Source organism: Pseudopipra pipra, chromosome 4, assembly GCF_036250125.1.
Source record: "Pseudopipra pipra isolate bDixPip1 chromosome 4, bDixPip1.hap1, whole genome shotgun sequence".
NCBI classification, from domain to species: domain Eukaryota; kingdom Metazoa; phylum Chordata; class Aves; order Passeriformes; family Pipridae; genus Pseudopipra; species Pseudopipra pipra.
The window spans coordinates 17,050,547-17,067,244 of record NC_087552.1 but is presented as its reverse complement, the minus strand read 5'-3'; the positions used below and the strand labels follow the sequence as shown (position 1 = coordinate 17,067,244).

The following is a 16,698-nucleotide window of genomic DNA, read 5'->3' as shown; positions in this document are numbered from 1 at the left end:
CATTATGGCATTCACTCTAGCAGGAAAATTGTGATGTTGTTGCAAGATTCCCTACAGCAGAGCTGCTGCCAATGATGATGAATAATCTCGGTCCATATGCTAGCTCTATACATCTCTATTGTACCAGCCTGCTCTCATTCTCTTTCTGCTTCCTCAAAAACACGGAATATCTGAAGAACAGTAAAAGCTAATTAAAAATAGTTAATAGGTTAATCAGACTTGGTCTTATATTTATCTAATACAGAGTGCTGATTCTTTAGTGATGTAGCTTGAGGCATTACCACGAGCCAAGAAAATGAATCAGACGTTTAATGGAGATGTGGAAACGGAAATTTCTTGTAAGACTACAAAATCGCAGGCCAGTAATACACTAAAATATAATAAAGTTATCATTAAAATTCCACGCATGAAATGCCATCCTCTGTGTCCTCTCACTAGGCAATAAACTGAGACAAAGCTGGCCAGAAAAATTTTCATGAGCCAGGCCTTTGGGTACATCTCACCTGCTTTTTAGCATTCTTGTCCCAGAGTGTCTGCCTGCAGATCTCTGGTGACAGCTAAAGTCAGATGCGTCACTTCGCGGGAGACCCCACTGAAGACTCTCTGGTTTGCTCTTCAGAGTGCCAAGGGCCATGAAACGCTGCCAGCTGTAGCTGGAGGTGTACTGGAGACATCCTCCTAGGACTGGTACCCCTCTGCTTTACTTACGTGTTCTGACCGCGCAGGAATTGTTTCTGCGGGTAACAGCTTTCCAGCTGGTGGCGGATGTTATGAGCTCTGCCTTCCCCGAGGGCTTCCCGTCACTTCTGAGGACACGCTCCCGTCACTTCGCCGCGCTAACGCTGTGGTCCCCATGTCCTATCCGAATTTCTCATTCCATTTACACTGAAGTGTATCCAGAGTAACTGGGAATGGAGGTTGAGACTGAGTGGAAACAGGACCTGGTCATTACCTTTTCAAAACAGCTGCAAAGAGGAGAATGTTGCAGTCTGCTGCTCGCAGTCACCTCTGTTCCCATTTCAATATTTCTTTTGCTTTCTTAAATGAAATGTTCGAGTATGTTCCGTATCCTCAGTAAGGCAAAATATTTTTCTCCTTTCTGGAGCATTGAAAATATTTGCTGCCGAAACAGAGTAGTTATTTTTACTTTTGATTTGTGATCGTTGGTTCAGCCTGACCCCTGCTGGAGGAAAGCCAAGAGGACAGGATTACAAGATCTGAGTGTCTCTCCGGGATCCACAGGTTCACCAGAGGCCATTCTTGGTGAGGTCCTGCTCCGAGTCCCCCTCCCACCCCCAGACCCGTGTCCTGCTTAGGCTCTGCCCTCATTGCTTGCTTCCCTCTCGACAGGGCAAGTCTTACCTGAAGTTTGTCCAGCTTACATCTCCAAAGACTGTCACCACCTCCCCTGTTACAATGAAGTGTGGAAACATCATAAAACTATTTAAAGTGGATGCAGGGGTCTGCTGCAGGTGCACCCACTGCTAATTAGTGAACAACAGATTTCTCGGGACTGCCATGATAGTCTATTCCTGTGTGGTGCTACTGAGGACTGCAGTCACAGAACCACAGTATCACAGAATCACAGAATCAACCAGGTTTGAAAAGACCTCTGAGATCATCAAGTCCAACCATGACCCAACCACCCTGTCAACTAAACCACGGCACTAAGTGCCTCATCCAGTCTCTTCTTAAATACCTCCAGGGATGGTCAGCACAGATGTGTGTGTGATGCGACATGACATTCAGACAAGCGTTTCCCTCTAACCATGTACTTGTTAAGGACTAAAGTCCTTGTGGAAGGATGTCCCTTCTTTCTACTGGAAATGGGAGCAGCAGCAATGGGAACTGCTGCTGTCTCTGCACACCTCGGTCTGCAGAGTGATTGATTTTGGGTGGCCTGCTTGGGGCTTGGGGAACCCTGTGAGGACTGTGCACATGCGGCTGATCAGACACAAGCAAGGAAACTATCTTAGAAACCTGCTATTAATAGTCGTGCCAAAGTGTATGTGTCAGCCAGGTGTGTAACAGCAGGGACAAGAAGCACTGGTGCTTCATCTCCCTCTTTCATCTTTGCCTAAGGGCTGTGAAGGTGCCATGCTTCCAGGGTTACCTTCATTTTCTCTTTCGTTGTGCATTGCTGCACAGAAATTTCCCACTGTGCAGTGTATGTGCATGTGAGGTGGGCATAAAGATAGCAATTTAGATCCAACAGAAGTTCACCCATCATCCCCCAGCCCCAGCTGGCCAGTTGAGCCTCCCAAGCATGCACAGGGCAGTGAGCGTCCCTGCAACTGCAGTTGTTGGGTATGGGTCCAGGCTCTACCCTCGCATCCCTGTGAGCGCTTTCTTGATATGGATAAGTATGTACGCTGTATGGCTAAAAATAATGTCTGGCTTTACTTTGGTTTCACATTGATAGCAAAAATATATGGAAATTTAACTGGCATAGCTGGAGCTTTTATATAATTTCTTTCACTCTGTATTTCACAAATATATGTATGGTAGGCCCTCGCCACTATGGATCTTTAAGCAGCGCCCCCATGGAAATCAGCAGAGAGAGCTTAGAAATTGTTGGCACAGGGTGGTCCAATGTCGGGGAACTGGAAATCGTTAAGTTGATGATCTAAATGGGGGTGAGAGGGAGAAAGTGGTGGCAGTGGCTATCATTACATGCATCTTCTTATGATTTTTAGAAAATCGTATGTCAGCATTTTCCATCACATCGAAGGCTGACGGGGGGGGGGGGGGGGGGGGAGGCGGGGAATTGATTAGCAGATTTAGACTAAATGAAGGAGAAATCACCGGGAGTAGTATACTCTGAAGCACGTCTTCGTTTGCTTGCTCCGTTTCAGTTTCAGTGTAACCGAAACAAGTCGAGGGACATCGGCGCTGGCAGGAGCACGAAGGGCTCCGGGAGCAGGGCTGGGACGCGGTGCGGCTCGGAGAGCCCCCGGCGATCCCGGGGCTTGTTTTCGGGGCCGGATCTCGGGGCTGATTCCCGGAGTCGGTTCCCGGGGCTGCCGTGCTCGCTCCGGCAGCTCCACCTAGCGAGGAGCGTTCCCGGGCCGGCGGCTGGAAAGCACAGCGCTGTGTCCGCAAGGCAAGGCAGGTCCTCCGTGTCTTCCCTAGCAGAGGCAAGGACCATCTCAAGCACCCGGCTCTGCTGAGAAGGGCATGAGGAGCAATGTGCAAGATTGATACTTTTAGCCTCTCTCCTACAGCCCGCCGAAAAACACACCTGGACTTGTCTACAGGGTTTTTGTATCAATAATGGACTTTATCTGAACTGTCACCTCCAAGCTCTTTGCTTAACAAGTGGATGGTTAGTCTCAGTGCACAGATAAATATTGGGGGGGGGGGGGGGGGGGTTTCACGATGTGTTGCCAGGGCCAGGCCCCTGCCCCAGCAGAGAGCCCTGTGCTCTCCTTCCCACCACCACAAAACCTTAACACCTCATGACTTGCAGAGGCTGGCTGTTTCCTTTGTGCCTTTATTAGAATATTGTAAAGAAAGGTACAAATCTATTTCTGTAATCATGAAGGATATGATGCTTCTGCCTGCCCTGTGCCAGTGGAGGCTGCTGTGCTGTAATGTAAGGGGCAAGAGCATCTTCCTGGATGGGGCCAGGGCTGGAGCCTTCACCATTGCTTTTATGGTGAACCATCCCTTTCTTTGGGACTTCCTGGAGCAGAGCAGCCTGGCAGCACACTGAGCAGCAGGAAGGAGTTACTTCCCTCTGTCCCACCGATGTGTGGCACCATCCAGCCCTGCAAACTCCAGGTCACCTTACTGGCCTCTACAACCACATGAGGTTTTGTTATGGGCATTGCGAGCACTGTGCCACAGATTGAGTGGCACCTTCATAGGTCTTAGGGAACGTGGTGGCTTCTGCCAGGCTCAACCCCATTCTCTGGGGGAGAGGATGAAGTGCCTCACACATTGGCCCTGTGCAGGGAAGCACAGGGTGGCTGGACCTGCTCTCCAGAGGTGAGAGAAAGAAGGCAGAGAAAATGCTGAAGAGCCTGGGAGCTGCTGAGGAAGCAGGAAGACTGATGGTCAGATTTTTCTGTAATAAGCTGAATCCATAGGAGAAGAGAATTGCTCAGGGTTTTGGGTATTTTCCCTGTGCTTTCCTCTCTCTAGCAAAGGATAGGAGATGTAGACCACTAAAAATCCTGCATCCAGAAGGGGCAATTTCCTACTGTGAGAGTTGGAATCTCAGTTCCCACCTCAGTTTGCAGTGGCATTGCCAAGAACTCCTGGGATAAAGCATACTGCCATTTCTTGCAGTGGAAAATTACAGTGGAAACTGTAATTTTCCTACAGGTTTCTCCTCTACCAGCTCCTGCTCTGTTCACATTCATGTTTTCCTTTTCATCTCTCATAGCCAGTGAAGTCAAATCATGTTCTGCAGCTTGCATGAACCTCTACTGGCAGTAGAGACAGGGCAGTAGGGAGTGCTTGGCTGCAGTAAGATATTATTTCTTCCAGTACTATCTTTGGTTAGCTGTCATGAGGGCATGAAGGATGTTGTTCAGAACACACCATGTTGGTGCAGCAGCTGGCTGAAAGTGAGTCTTCTTTTATTGCAAACAAGGAGTTTAGTTTGCAATTACAAAGAGTGGATCAAAGAGTGAGTGAGCCTGAAAATACAGTTCTGCTCTTCTTTCTCTTGTTTTGGCTTTGCACTGCAGGCTTCAGGTAAGCAGGCACCTGTCTGGCACAACAGTAGAAGCAGTAGAAAGCCACTTACTGCTGTTGCTTTCCATTCCCATTTTGGCTCCTGCTCTTCCGGCAGTACCTGTCTCAGGACCAGCCAGTTTGGTCAGAGCCCCAGAGAGCACTAAAAATGCTAAGAAGCAGAACTAGTGCCTCTTTTGGGCAACCAGAACCCAATTCTTCTGGTGTCGCAGATCCCTCCTTCATTGTGATCTAGGCGGGCAGCCAGCTGAGGGGTTTGGGGGATGGGGAACAGCCTAATTGACCCCAGATGCCTTGGCCCTTTTAGCACACAGAGCAAGTGTCTAGAAGAGGCTGTCCAGGATCAAGTGCTTTCCCAAAAAATCTGGCACCTTCAGGCAAGAAAAAGAAGCATAAGAAGAATTTGCTGACAGCTGTCCCCGCGTATGCTGGTGACTTAGGGAGGAGAAGAGTGAGATCAGGAACAGGAGTGCTGTGGCATACATCCAGAAGTCACTAGTCAAGATTTGCTGGGAGGCTTTCAACCACAAGCCTGGAATCTTAAAAAGGAGAAAAGACCATGAGTCTCTGTCTTTTGAAGTTCACATTTTCTTAGGTCTTTAGGTAAGGGGAAGACACTTCTCTCAACATATATTCCCCTAGTAAAGAGCTCAGGATTTTGTGTAACAGAGTTCCGATACACAGGGTTTGCAGAGAGATGTCAAAGATGCCAAAGGTATAACCAGTAATTTCTAGTGAGTGTATCTTTATGACTATACCCCTGGAAAATAACTCTCAGAGAATTCACCTAAGTGAATATGCAGGAACACCTTTTTAAAGTACAGGATGTACTTCAATCTGAAGACTATCACAACAAAATGGCAGCAAACCAAGACTTTACAGGGCAACCTTTCCAGATCGTGACTGTAATACTTGGCTTAATTGCATCCTGTCGGCTGATCACCACTTATAAAATACACTGCAAGTGTGCCATAATGCTCCTCCTGTCCCTTGAGATAAGATAGTAAGATGGTATTGCTGGCAAAACAGAGTGATATTTCATAAACTGCTAAAAATCAATGGTGATATGCCTGCTCATACCTTAGATGAACTTTTCTTATGAACTCAAATGTAATAGGGTGGGTAATACTAGAGTTCAATTAAATGAAATGACATACAACTTCTTGAAGGTGGTATAAAAAGGTGGTGGGGGGGAGCAAATTCAGTGACAGAAAGCAGAGAAAAGTGCAAGCTGTGCTCTGTGCACCACAAATCAAGTAAATACTTCACATGGAAACGTTACTCTAACCTGAGAATGGGAAATGTTGCTGAAACTGCCAAATGGTTTTGTCTCAGCATAAGAAGATGGCAAAATACCCACTGATGGGACTGGGGCTTGCCCTCACATCTGGCATGTGGGGGAGCACGTCTGTTGCCACAGAACGAAATGCGGATTGCTCATAGTGTGGTAGGAAAGCCCGTTCCCTGAGAGCCTGGCTGTCAGAGAGCCTTGTGGTCTGCTCAGTTACATAAATCAGAATGACCTGAGACCGAAGAGGGAAGTAAAGTTTGGGCACAAGCACAGTTCCCTTGACACCATATGGAAGGGATTATCTCTTACAGCTGGCTGTAAATTGCAGGAACTTGCAGTTTAAGGCTGGTGCCAACCATATAGGTATTAACATAAATGGTCTTCAGCTCCAGTGAAACTGCTGGGAAGTGCACTGGGCATGATGGGTTTGTTTGGGCAAGTTTCTTCAATCAAGAAAGTTTTACCAGACAGAGTGATGGGAGCTGTGTCTCCTCTTCCTCTCTCCTGCCTTGTCTGCTGCAGCCTATAGGTCAGGGCTCCCAGTCTTGTCCTGAGAGGGACCAGGTGTCCCAGCACGCCCTGAGTCTCCACCAGGCTGTCTCCACCAAGGTGCTGGTGAGCTACTGTGCAGCAGCCTCAGCTGTGGGGTCACCTGAAGGAATTACTGTGTAACTAGTGAGGCCTTTTTAAAAGCATCTCATAAAACTTTACGAAGGCTGGTTTGTTCTTCAGTCCTGCCCAAACCACACGCAGGGTCAGCTAGTTTCTCCAGATACTTTAGACTGAATCTTCAGGGGAACAGCCAATTCTGTCAGTGCTACATTTTGTGGGACTTGTCTAGAATGGAGCCAGCTGCTCTTTTCTCTCTGGCAGTCACTTGTGTTTTGACAGAGTAGTGCCGTTAGTCCCTTTAAACAATCCAGTGATTACCTCTTCAGCTGGAGTTGCAAATGTGTAGTCCCTACCCCTGGCATCAGCCAGTCTGTTTCCTCATCAGTCTTGTCTCTGCCTTTTTCTGAGCCCACAGCTCCTGCCAGCACTGAAGAGTTGCAAGCTAATAAATTATGGTATTCCAAACAGAGTTTGTATGAAAAGAAAGAATCTGCATGGATAATATAACATACAGTGCATGTGCAATCGCATAGGAAGGGTGTGCTGCAGATTCATGGCAAGTTCAGGCAGCCTCAACAAGTTCAAGAATTAATTTCACATGTAATATGAAAATGACAGTAGCTTGCCAAGCACCCATTGCATATGAACCCTTTTCTTTTTTTTTTTTTTTTTTTTGGAAAAAGCAAGAGCATCCCTGGGATTGTGGTAGGAAGGAAGGATCAAGAATAACTCAGTAGCTGTGCAATACTCAGTCGTTTGGACCAAACAGAAGGTGACAGCAGCCTGGGGCAAAGGTTTCTGCTGCCAGAGCTTTCACAGCAGTCACTAGATTATGTTCCTCAAACTTTATGCATAACTTGGAAATAATGAGGTCAGTTTGTTTTGTTTGTTTTGGTTTTTTGCTGGCATACAAGTGGCCTGTTTTATAAAGTTCAAATGTGCAACTAATAAGCAAATAATTGACCACAAATACCACAGACTATGATGTTTTTATGCCAGACTAGCAAATGTAAACAGATCATGACATATTATCTAAACATAAAAGAACAACTCACTGCTGTGAATGGATTTAAATTACTAAAATATAGATATGTATGCTCAGTTCAGGATGTCTTGCTAAAGCATCACTGCCTTCTGACCTGTGTTAAACCCAGCAAGAGAGAATGAGAGTTCATGCTGTATTCATTTAAAGGGGGAAAAGAAGCCTCTTTATTTACTCATACAAGCCTATATTCCACTGCAGCTTTCCTTTTTTTTCAGCATGTGAGTCTAGTGCTTAGAGCTGGAGGAGGATTCACCTCAGACTGCACAGGTTGTGTAATTATGAGCTTCTGACCCGGAATTTCAGCTTCAAGCATATCCCAAGCACCTGGGCTCCCATGCCCTGCTCCCATGCGCCATCTCAAGGCAGCACCAGGCTGTGTTTTGCAGCTCTTTGTTTTGTCAGGGGAGCACAGGGTATTAATAGCTAGTCTTGTGCTTTGAAGAACAAACACACAGCCTGATCTGAGGCTGTTGTATCGCTGTTCCCTGTGCTTCTTTCTGGCTTGGGGTTATCCTCTTTATAATGATCTAAGGATGCAAAAAGATTACAAATTTATTAAATGCAGCACATTACAATATAATTAATATTTTCTAAGGGGATACTGATCTGTTGTTGACATGGCTTGACACTGCTGTCTATGCTGATATTGATATTTTCCATTTCTCTCATTTCTGTGTATTAGTAGGAATCCATTAAAAAAAACCAACCCCAAACCTGCAAACCACTCCTGTTTCCAAGATTGCCAACAGTAGGGATCCTCAGTGTTACAGCTGCAGATATGCCATTCTTTCCAACACATTTTGAGCTGGATATTTTCTGTTCTTCAGCACTGGAGCGGACAGGGAACCAGTTCCTTCCATTTCCTTCTGCTGCAGCAGCTACGAAGCAGCTCTGCTCTGCTTCTCTCCCATGCAAGAGCCTTCCTGTTGGTCAGCAGAGACAGTAACAGCCCCATGCCAGCTGCCTTTCTGTCTGGAGGCTGTATGCAGCTTGTGTAAGGGCTTATATAACTGTTTTAATGTCAAGGCTCTAGTTTTGCGTCTCCCTGCAGAGAACTCCTCCTTCTGTATGTAGGTTGAGGCGCAGGACAGAGAAGCAGCTCCCGGCTCAGCAGGCAGCAGGCAAGGCAGATCTGCCTGCTGTGGATAACTGGAGTGCAGGGCAGGGGGGAGCATGGCTGGGGCAGGTGATGTGTCTTAACTTTGGGCAGCTGGGGGAAGTGCAAGGATGTGCTTGTTAGGGGCTTTCCTGCACAGATAATGTTGTGTAGGTAGCTGAGGTTTGAGTTGTTTACTGGCAGCTATGAGCCACTAAATTCATGTGGGAATACAAGGAGAAAGCAAAGGCAAGACAGAGCAGCAAAAACCTCCGAGGTCTCACACATCAAGATACTGAAATCCATCCAACAGAGGTGATAATATTTGCATATCAGAAAAGTCAGTGGCCGACACGCTGATACCTTTGTCCACAGAGAACCTGGAGGTTTCTGCCACATGTTGTGAAACCATGCACAGTCACAACGTTTGGAGAGGTGATATTACATTCCAGACAGTGTAGTTACTTGCCCCAAAGGAACCTGAGTAACAGGGTGTTGACTTGGAAAATTCCCATCCGACCAGTCTAACCAGCTGCAACTCAAGAGATGTACTGGGCTCCCATGACTGCAAGGTGCTGCAGCTCAGAAGCCCAACAACCACACTCCCACGATCTGCTTTATCCCTAAGCCCCCTGCCCCACAGCTCTTCTGGGAGCCCCCTGCCTCTTTCCTCTGAGCTGGAGAGGCTTGAAAAACTTTGCTGTGATACAGCTACTTTTGCTGTCCCTCCTCACATTTCTGAGCATTCCGTGGGTGACAGCAGCAGGAACATCCAGCCATGAGAGAGAAGGAGTGAAGCTAGAGATGTATTCTCACCTGATCCTGCTGGGGCCTGGTCCTTGTTTTTTATTCTCTTTCTCTCAGTGGCCCTGCCCAGCAGATTGCTCACTCCCTCACCCCACTGTCACCAGTTGTTCATTGCTTGCTGCCTTTATTATTCCCGAAATGCAGTGACTCATCTTCTTGCACTTGCCTTGGCTCTGCTCATTAATATGTTTCGAGTACTTCACCTTTCCTTGTTTGCCATTATTGTTATTTTCTTCCATCACACCATTTGCTAAACAATTATTTTTTCCTCTGAGCTTTTCTAGAATTATCTTTTTCCTCTTCACTGTTTACGTTAAGGGTGGAGCAAAGATATAGGAGAAATGAAGGCTCTTACTCTTCTCCTGGATGGGATGTAAAGCTATACTTAATGATCTTTATGCAGGTATTGAAGCACTGTCTCTGTCCTGTCAACCACAGAAAGGTCTTTTCTGTGGCAAAAGCATAGCATCTGATCATTCTCAGCCTTGCATTTTTCAGGCCAGGTTTACCAGGAAGGGCTATAACAAGGCACAGACTTCTTCATCTAGACTCAGCTGCTCCATGGTGGATGTAGCTCCATTGAGGTCCACCCTAACCCAGACTACTGACCCACGTGTGCGACCTGCATGCCAGGGGAAACAGCCTGGATGTCTGTTCCACATGCTGCACCCACCATGGGTGGCAAAGCTGCAGAGACCAGACAAACAACAACTTATTTTCTCTGCATGGAGAAAATAAATGTTTATGCTTTCCCATGTTTATAGCTTTTCCCATGTTTATAGCTCGTCCCATTTGCAGTGCCAACAGGGTAAATGCACATCTTGCACTTGAAGTAAGGGAAACTGGTTTCTTCTGAGAGCTTTGCTGGAGAAACACTCACAAGAAAAAACTCAATAGCAGAAACATACTGGTAGAGGAGAGAGTGGAAAGGACACCTCATTATCCACTGGGGTCCACTGTGCTCCTATATGGTTTAGGTTTCTTAGCTACTGGAGAACTCTTTCCCACCCTCTCATATTCAGAGGAAGAAGAGCTGAGTTTTTCCAACAAAATTTCCCCCCGTATTATTTCACTTATGGAGAACTACATTAAATTTATACTGACAAGAGTGAAGTGCTGGAGAGTCCAGGCCATGCGGCCATATCGTTGAGCAGCAGTGGGCTGCCACTGTCACCTTCGTCCATAAGGGTCCCAGTGTCAAAAACTGCCTCTGTGGTTTGTCTGGCCTGGCATTGGGTCTCTGCTTTGCCTTGTCCTAGAGCAGCCTTTTGCTTAGCACACCAGCTTTTTGCACATGCTTGGGGATGCTGCAGGCATGCTACCTCCTGGCACTGTCAGCAGTGCACAGGTAAAACCTTTCACATAGTGGCTGTTCTTCCCGAATACCAGAGGGCCCACACTTTTTGGCAGCAAGATTGGAGTTGAGTTTACTATTTGAAGAACTTAGCTAGGGAATTATTCCCAACCTATACTTCTCAAACACAGATGAAAAGACAGAAAAATGAAATTTTAGTCATTAGAATTTGACAGCTCACAGTCATAATATGCTGACACGTGTAACAGGAATTAAGAAGTTCTGGAGGCAGAATCAGCAAGGATAATTTTTTAGGCAAATCACTTCTTTCAGCTCCATGAATCACACAATCACACAAAAGGATCACTGGACACTTACAAATGACAGGTATAATATAACTGTACTCTGCTTTATCTCCTTTCTTAAGCAGCTTTGATCCAGAAGCATTAATTGCCACCTAACTGGAACAAAATTTCTGTCACAGCATCTCACTCTAACTTCCTGAACCACAGCATTTACACTAAAAACATGCCAAGCATACCTTTGAAGGGACATAATAATAATGTTGTTTACGTAATGAAATAAAACCAATCAAGCTGCAGTCACCATATGGATAATGCAGATGACAGCAGGAGCGGCTAGGCACCGCCTTGGAAGAGGTGCTGGCCCTGTGTTTGCAGGCACAGTAAGCCAGTGTGTGGACACTGAAGTGACATCTAGACTCAGCGTCTTCATGGGGCAGACAGCTGTTGCCATGGCCAGGTAGAGAGTAGGCACAGGCACTGTAAGAGGGCAGCTGCAGGAATTCAGCCTGTGTAACTGCCTCGCAGGGCATTTCTCTTGCCTCTGAGCTCGTAGGCAGGTGTGTTTCTTTGCTGTAAGGGCTGGTGGCACCATACCTGGCAAGGGCACTTGGCATGGTGGGGCAGGGACGAGCCAAGCACCGCACCTTCTTTATAAATGGGCACAGAGCAGGTGGGCATGAGCAAAGCACTCCACAGATGCCCAGCGATGCCCGCGTGGGCTGCAGCACGGGCGTCCAGGGGCGCTGACCAGGAGCTGACACAAGGGCTCCGTGGAGATTCCTGCCGCGGTCTCCCAGGGCATTCCACCGACGTGCCCGATTGCAGTCACACAGCGCGACCGCGGCCATCCCGGCAATCAGGACGGAACAACCTGAAGCTCCACGCCCGCGTTGCGGGGGTTTGCGGGTGCCCACCGCCGCGGCCACCCTGCCCTTGGCGCACGGCACCGCCCCGCCGAGCACCGGGCCGGGAGCACGGCGGGCCCGGCCGGTCACCGCCCGCCCCGGGGCGGTGCCAGGGCGGGGGCGGAGCGCCGGGCGCACCTGGGCCACAACGCCCCGCCCGCTCCGCTCCGCCCCAGCCGCCGCCGCCGCGGGGTCGCGGAGCTTCTCCGCTCCCGGGCAGCCGCCTCCGGCCGCGCCTCCGAAGCCGCGGCGGCGTCCGCAGCCGGAGCGCCGCCTCCCCGGCAGCGGGGACAGCGCCGGGCTCCGAGCAGGAGGAGAAGGACAAGGAGGAGGAGGAGGCGGCGAGCGGGCTCCGCGGCGCGGCCTCAGCGCCCTCCCCGTCCCGACCGCGGCTCCGCCTGCGCCCGCTCCCCGCCGGGTGGGCGCTGCGCTCCCGCGGCGCGATGTCGGCGCGGCGGCGGCGGAGGGCGGCTGCCCAGGAGCAGGAGGAGGAGGAGGAGGAGAAGGAGGAGGAGGAGGAGGAGGAGGAGGAGGAGGCGGGTAGCGACAAGGTGAGGACGCGCGGGGGGAGGGCGGCACTGGCGGCTTTCGGGGCAGCGAGGCGGCGCTGCCTCCCCTCCGCGGGCCCGGACCGCGCTGCGCCCCCGGCCCCGGCACAAGGGACCCTGCCCCGGCCCGGCCCCGCTACAGCGCTGCTGCGCACCGGGCGGCGGGACTGGGGAAGGGGCGGTGTGCCAAGGCGCCGCGGGATTTGGGGCCCATGCATGTTCTCCCACACTGCCGTCCCCCGCTGAAATGGCAGCGTCCGCGCTCTCTCCGGGCCCGCAGCGAAAGCTCAGTGCCGCTGAGCTGCCGGGATGCGTGTCGTAGTTCACCCCTTGGAAAAGGAGCTGATGTTGTGGTGTGACCCCAGCCGGCGGCTGAGCTCACACCCCCACACTGCCTCCCGCCCGGTGAGATGGGGAAGAGAGTCGGGGGAGAAAAGGTAAAACCCCTGGGCTGAGATAAGAATAGTTGAATAATTGGGAAAAAAAATAGTGAAAAGGGAGACAACAAAAAGACACATAAACCCCAAGAAAGTGCAAGTGATGTGCGATGCAGTTGCTCACCACCTGCTGACTGATGCCCACCCCAACAGCGAGCAGTGATCGGCCCCTCTCAGCCAGTTCCCCAGACAGTTTATATACTGGGCATGACACTTAATGGTAGAGCCTTTGGCCAGTTCAGATCAGCTGTTCTGGCCATGCTCCCTTCTGGCTTCTTGTGCACCTTCTCTCTGGCAGAGCATGGGATACTGAAAAGTCCTTGACGTGGGGTAAGCACTGCTCAGCAAGAGTGTGTTATCAACATTATTCTTCTATTAAATCCAAAACACAGCACTGTACCAGCTAGTAGGGAGAAAATTAACTCTATCCCAGATGAAACCAGGACACTGGACCAGGCAAAGAACGCACTTTGTTGTGGCTGGGCTCGTACAGTAGCACGGAAACTAACACAGAATGGTGATCTACTCGAGTTAGAGGCTATGTCAGCATTTCCCCAGCAACTGTTTCTGTTTTATGGCCTTTTAAGTGATAGGCTTTCACCTCTGGCCTGGAAAGGACTTACAGTATGACATTTCTGCTAAGGCAAGAGGTTTTTGAAATACTAGGTCTATGCATCAGGTTCATTACAGTGGCAAAACAGCCACAGTGCTGTTCTTTTGTTTGCTGTGCAGTTAAGGCTTATCTCTACAAAAGCTAAGCACATCACCACATCACAGTTGCTAATTGTCTGAACAAAATGAAAGAGAAGGTCTCAATTTGGTGACTGAAATTAAAGAAAGAAGAAAAACTTTCTGCTAAATTAAGGTAGCAGTACATGGTGTGTTTACTTCAGTCAGTAACTGTTTAAACCTGCGTGGATGCCGATGTTGCAGAGTGTGCAGTCTGCCTTAGACATTGTGGCAAGGAACTGGAAAGTGAAACTCAATAGTTTTTACTCCGTGCTTTGGTTGCTTTATCTCAAAGCCAGTGAAATTGAAAATTTGTAGTGCTGTGCTGCACTGAGGGCTGTGATCACACAAGGTAGTGTTTAGTCTATAGCTGTGCTGAGAGTATTTCTCTGTAGATGAGAATTAACTTTTACACATCGTTTCTTGTAGCAGTGTGCTCAAAAAGCTCTTTTTCTGTGGAGCTGTTCAGGTTTACTTTATTTTACAGGCTAAGTTCATTTTTGACGTGCGCAGTGAGCTGCCTTCAAAGAATTCTCCCTGCTCAAAGCCTCTGTTCTCCAGATCTCAAAACAGTGCCCCTAAAACTTGCTAATATTATTCTTGGTTTACCTGTGCTGATTTTCAGAGAGGCAAATTCTGTTCTTGCCTGTAGGCCTCCTGTGCTTTGACTTGAGCTGCTCGGCAGTCTAGTGTTTCATCCAGTTTCAAATGATGTTGAACAGAAAGGACTCTGGTGCTGTGTATGCAGCTAAGATGTTGGATACAGGAGATGAATTTCAGTGTGCGTGCATTTGTGTTGATCTCTTGAACAAAAGATATGAGAAGCTGTCTCCACTGCATGGAAGACTTTGTGAGGGATTATTTGGGGGACCCTCAGTGTTCCCACTAGAGTTGTTCAACCTGTCTGCAATGTGCACAGCACCAGTGCCCCTTGTCATGGCTCACAGGTGACAGTAAGGATTGATTGTACATATTAAGCTGTCTTTAGTGCCATTGGTAACTGTAGGGATAAACCAGTCCCACAGTTGGGACTCTGTTTTGAATATGAGCACACAGGTAATGTCTGCTGTAGGTGATTTAATGAGAAGCATCTGGCCATCTGAATTCACAGATGTCACATTACACAGCTTCTTAGATGGTTATCATTCTACTCTATCTCTTGCCTGGCCTTTACAACAAGTGGATACCTTACTATCCTGTGGCTATTTTTAGATGACTTATTTGGTATGGTAATTGCATATTTGGACTCTAAACTGGTTCTTTGGTTCATAACTACTCAAGATGGCCATGATGCAGTGGGTTTACACTGCTTTCTAGTATGCAGCTCAGAAACATCACCCTCTTCCTCACTTGTAATGAAGGAGAAAACTTGTTTGTCTCTGTTCATATGGTGTCTGCTTTGTGCTGCTTCTCCTCTTGTCAACCCAATTCAGACTTTCAGATATCTAAAGGCAACATGCTTTAAAGCACCTTGTTGGCCTAAGCAGAGAAGTCCTTTGTGTTTGCTGAAGAACTCCAGAAATACTAAATATTTCTACAGGGTTTTCTGTATTGTACTTTTAGTCCTGTTTTCAGTATGGTATCTGGTATTTTTCATGTTACACTTACTATGTCCATAGGTGCTCATTTTCTACTGAATTTAGGTGAAACTGTTTGTTTTGGTTTTCTTTTTCTCATTTGCATGTCTTTTTTAACATTGTCTGGAAACAACTGGTAGTTATTTCTACATCCATATAATTTCAAAGTTAATTTCCTCGATGTTGTAGGAAGGAATATAATAATGTTCCTTGTGAATTTTCTTCTTAAAGTTCCCAAGCTCTGTAAGTCTCAGTGTCTCCAGGTGCTCACTAGCTTATTGAACTGATGACATTTTTCAAAATCCCATGAACATGCCTTTGCCTTGTAGGGCTTTGCAACTTCACAAGTTTGTTGTTTCTTTGTGTTGTACTGTGGCAGGAGTGATTTTTATTTTTTTTTGGTTGTCACTTTCTCACTTCCTGCTGCTTGCCCTGGCTGCTCTTTTCCTAAGACTATCTAGTCAAAGGGCCTTCATAAATAGTTTGCACCCTTGTGAGCAACAGGAATGACTTGGCATTCAAATACTTAGTATGTGTAAATTAGTTAAAGTTTTACAGATTGATGTGCATGTGTTCATGCTTCTTTTAACATTTCAGTTGTTTGCATTCTGTACTAGAGAGCAAGTGTCACTTCTTTCAAATGCTTCCAAAAAATCAGTGTATCTTGGAAGTAATGACAGTTATTCCTCTTTGTACTGTACAGAACTGTCAGAGTAGGACAGGGAGGGAGAAGTGGAATCTTATTGCTTTGCTTACTGTGGGAACAAGTGCCTGTTTGCCTAGGGTCATTGTTAATTATTTGTAACTTCAACAAGACTGGAATCACTGACCACTGCTTCTGCTGTGGTATTTTGAAAGAGCTGTTTCTGTTCCATGGGACAGCCCTTTCAGGGAATCAGTTGCTGGAGAAGTTGTCAGTCCTGTGAAGCTCAATGTGAGACTTGGATCTTTGATGTCCAAAATGTTGCAAACCTGCTGGGAGATAAATGAAATCCCTGATGACAGTATGGGTTATGGTGGATTTGTCTGTCATGGATCACTTAGTCACTTCATTTGACTTCTTTCTTTCCCTGTATCCAGAAAATGGATCAGTTTAATTTTCACAGAGAAGTCTGACCTCCATGCTGTTTGCTACAATCATGGTAATAATAATAATAAGGATAGACTATTTCCAAACCTCTGTTTTCTTGGAAGTGGTGGTGAATTAGGATTAATGCAGAGAGTAAAGGGTCTGTAGGTTTCAGTCTTTGATTCAGTATATGCAGGTCTCTCACGTGCGTTTCTGCATGTGTCAGGCTTTCACAGTTTGGAAAACAAAGTTTTATTATTCGGGATCTTCTGATGCTGT

The 16,698-nt window shown here is 47.6% G+C and overlaps 1 protein-coding gene across 1 annotated transcript in view; it reads left to right on the top strand.

Annotated features, from left to right (window-relative positions):
• Positions 1-12,225: 12,225 nt before the first annotated feature.
• CDS1 (CDP-diacylglycerol synthase 1) overlaps positions 12,226-16,698 on the top strand; it is a 32,400-nt gene continuing 27,927 nt past the window's right edge. Inside the window, exon 1 of the mRNA XM_064651772.1 lies at positions 12,226-12,610. Coding sequence (XP_064507842.1) covers positions 12,503-12,610 — 108 coding nt within the window. The 5' untranslated portion in view covers positions 12,226-12,502. The remainder of the gene's footprint in view (positions 12,611-16,698) is intronic.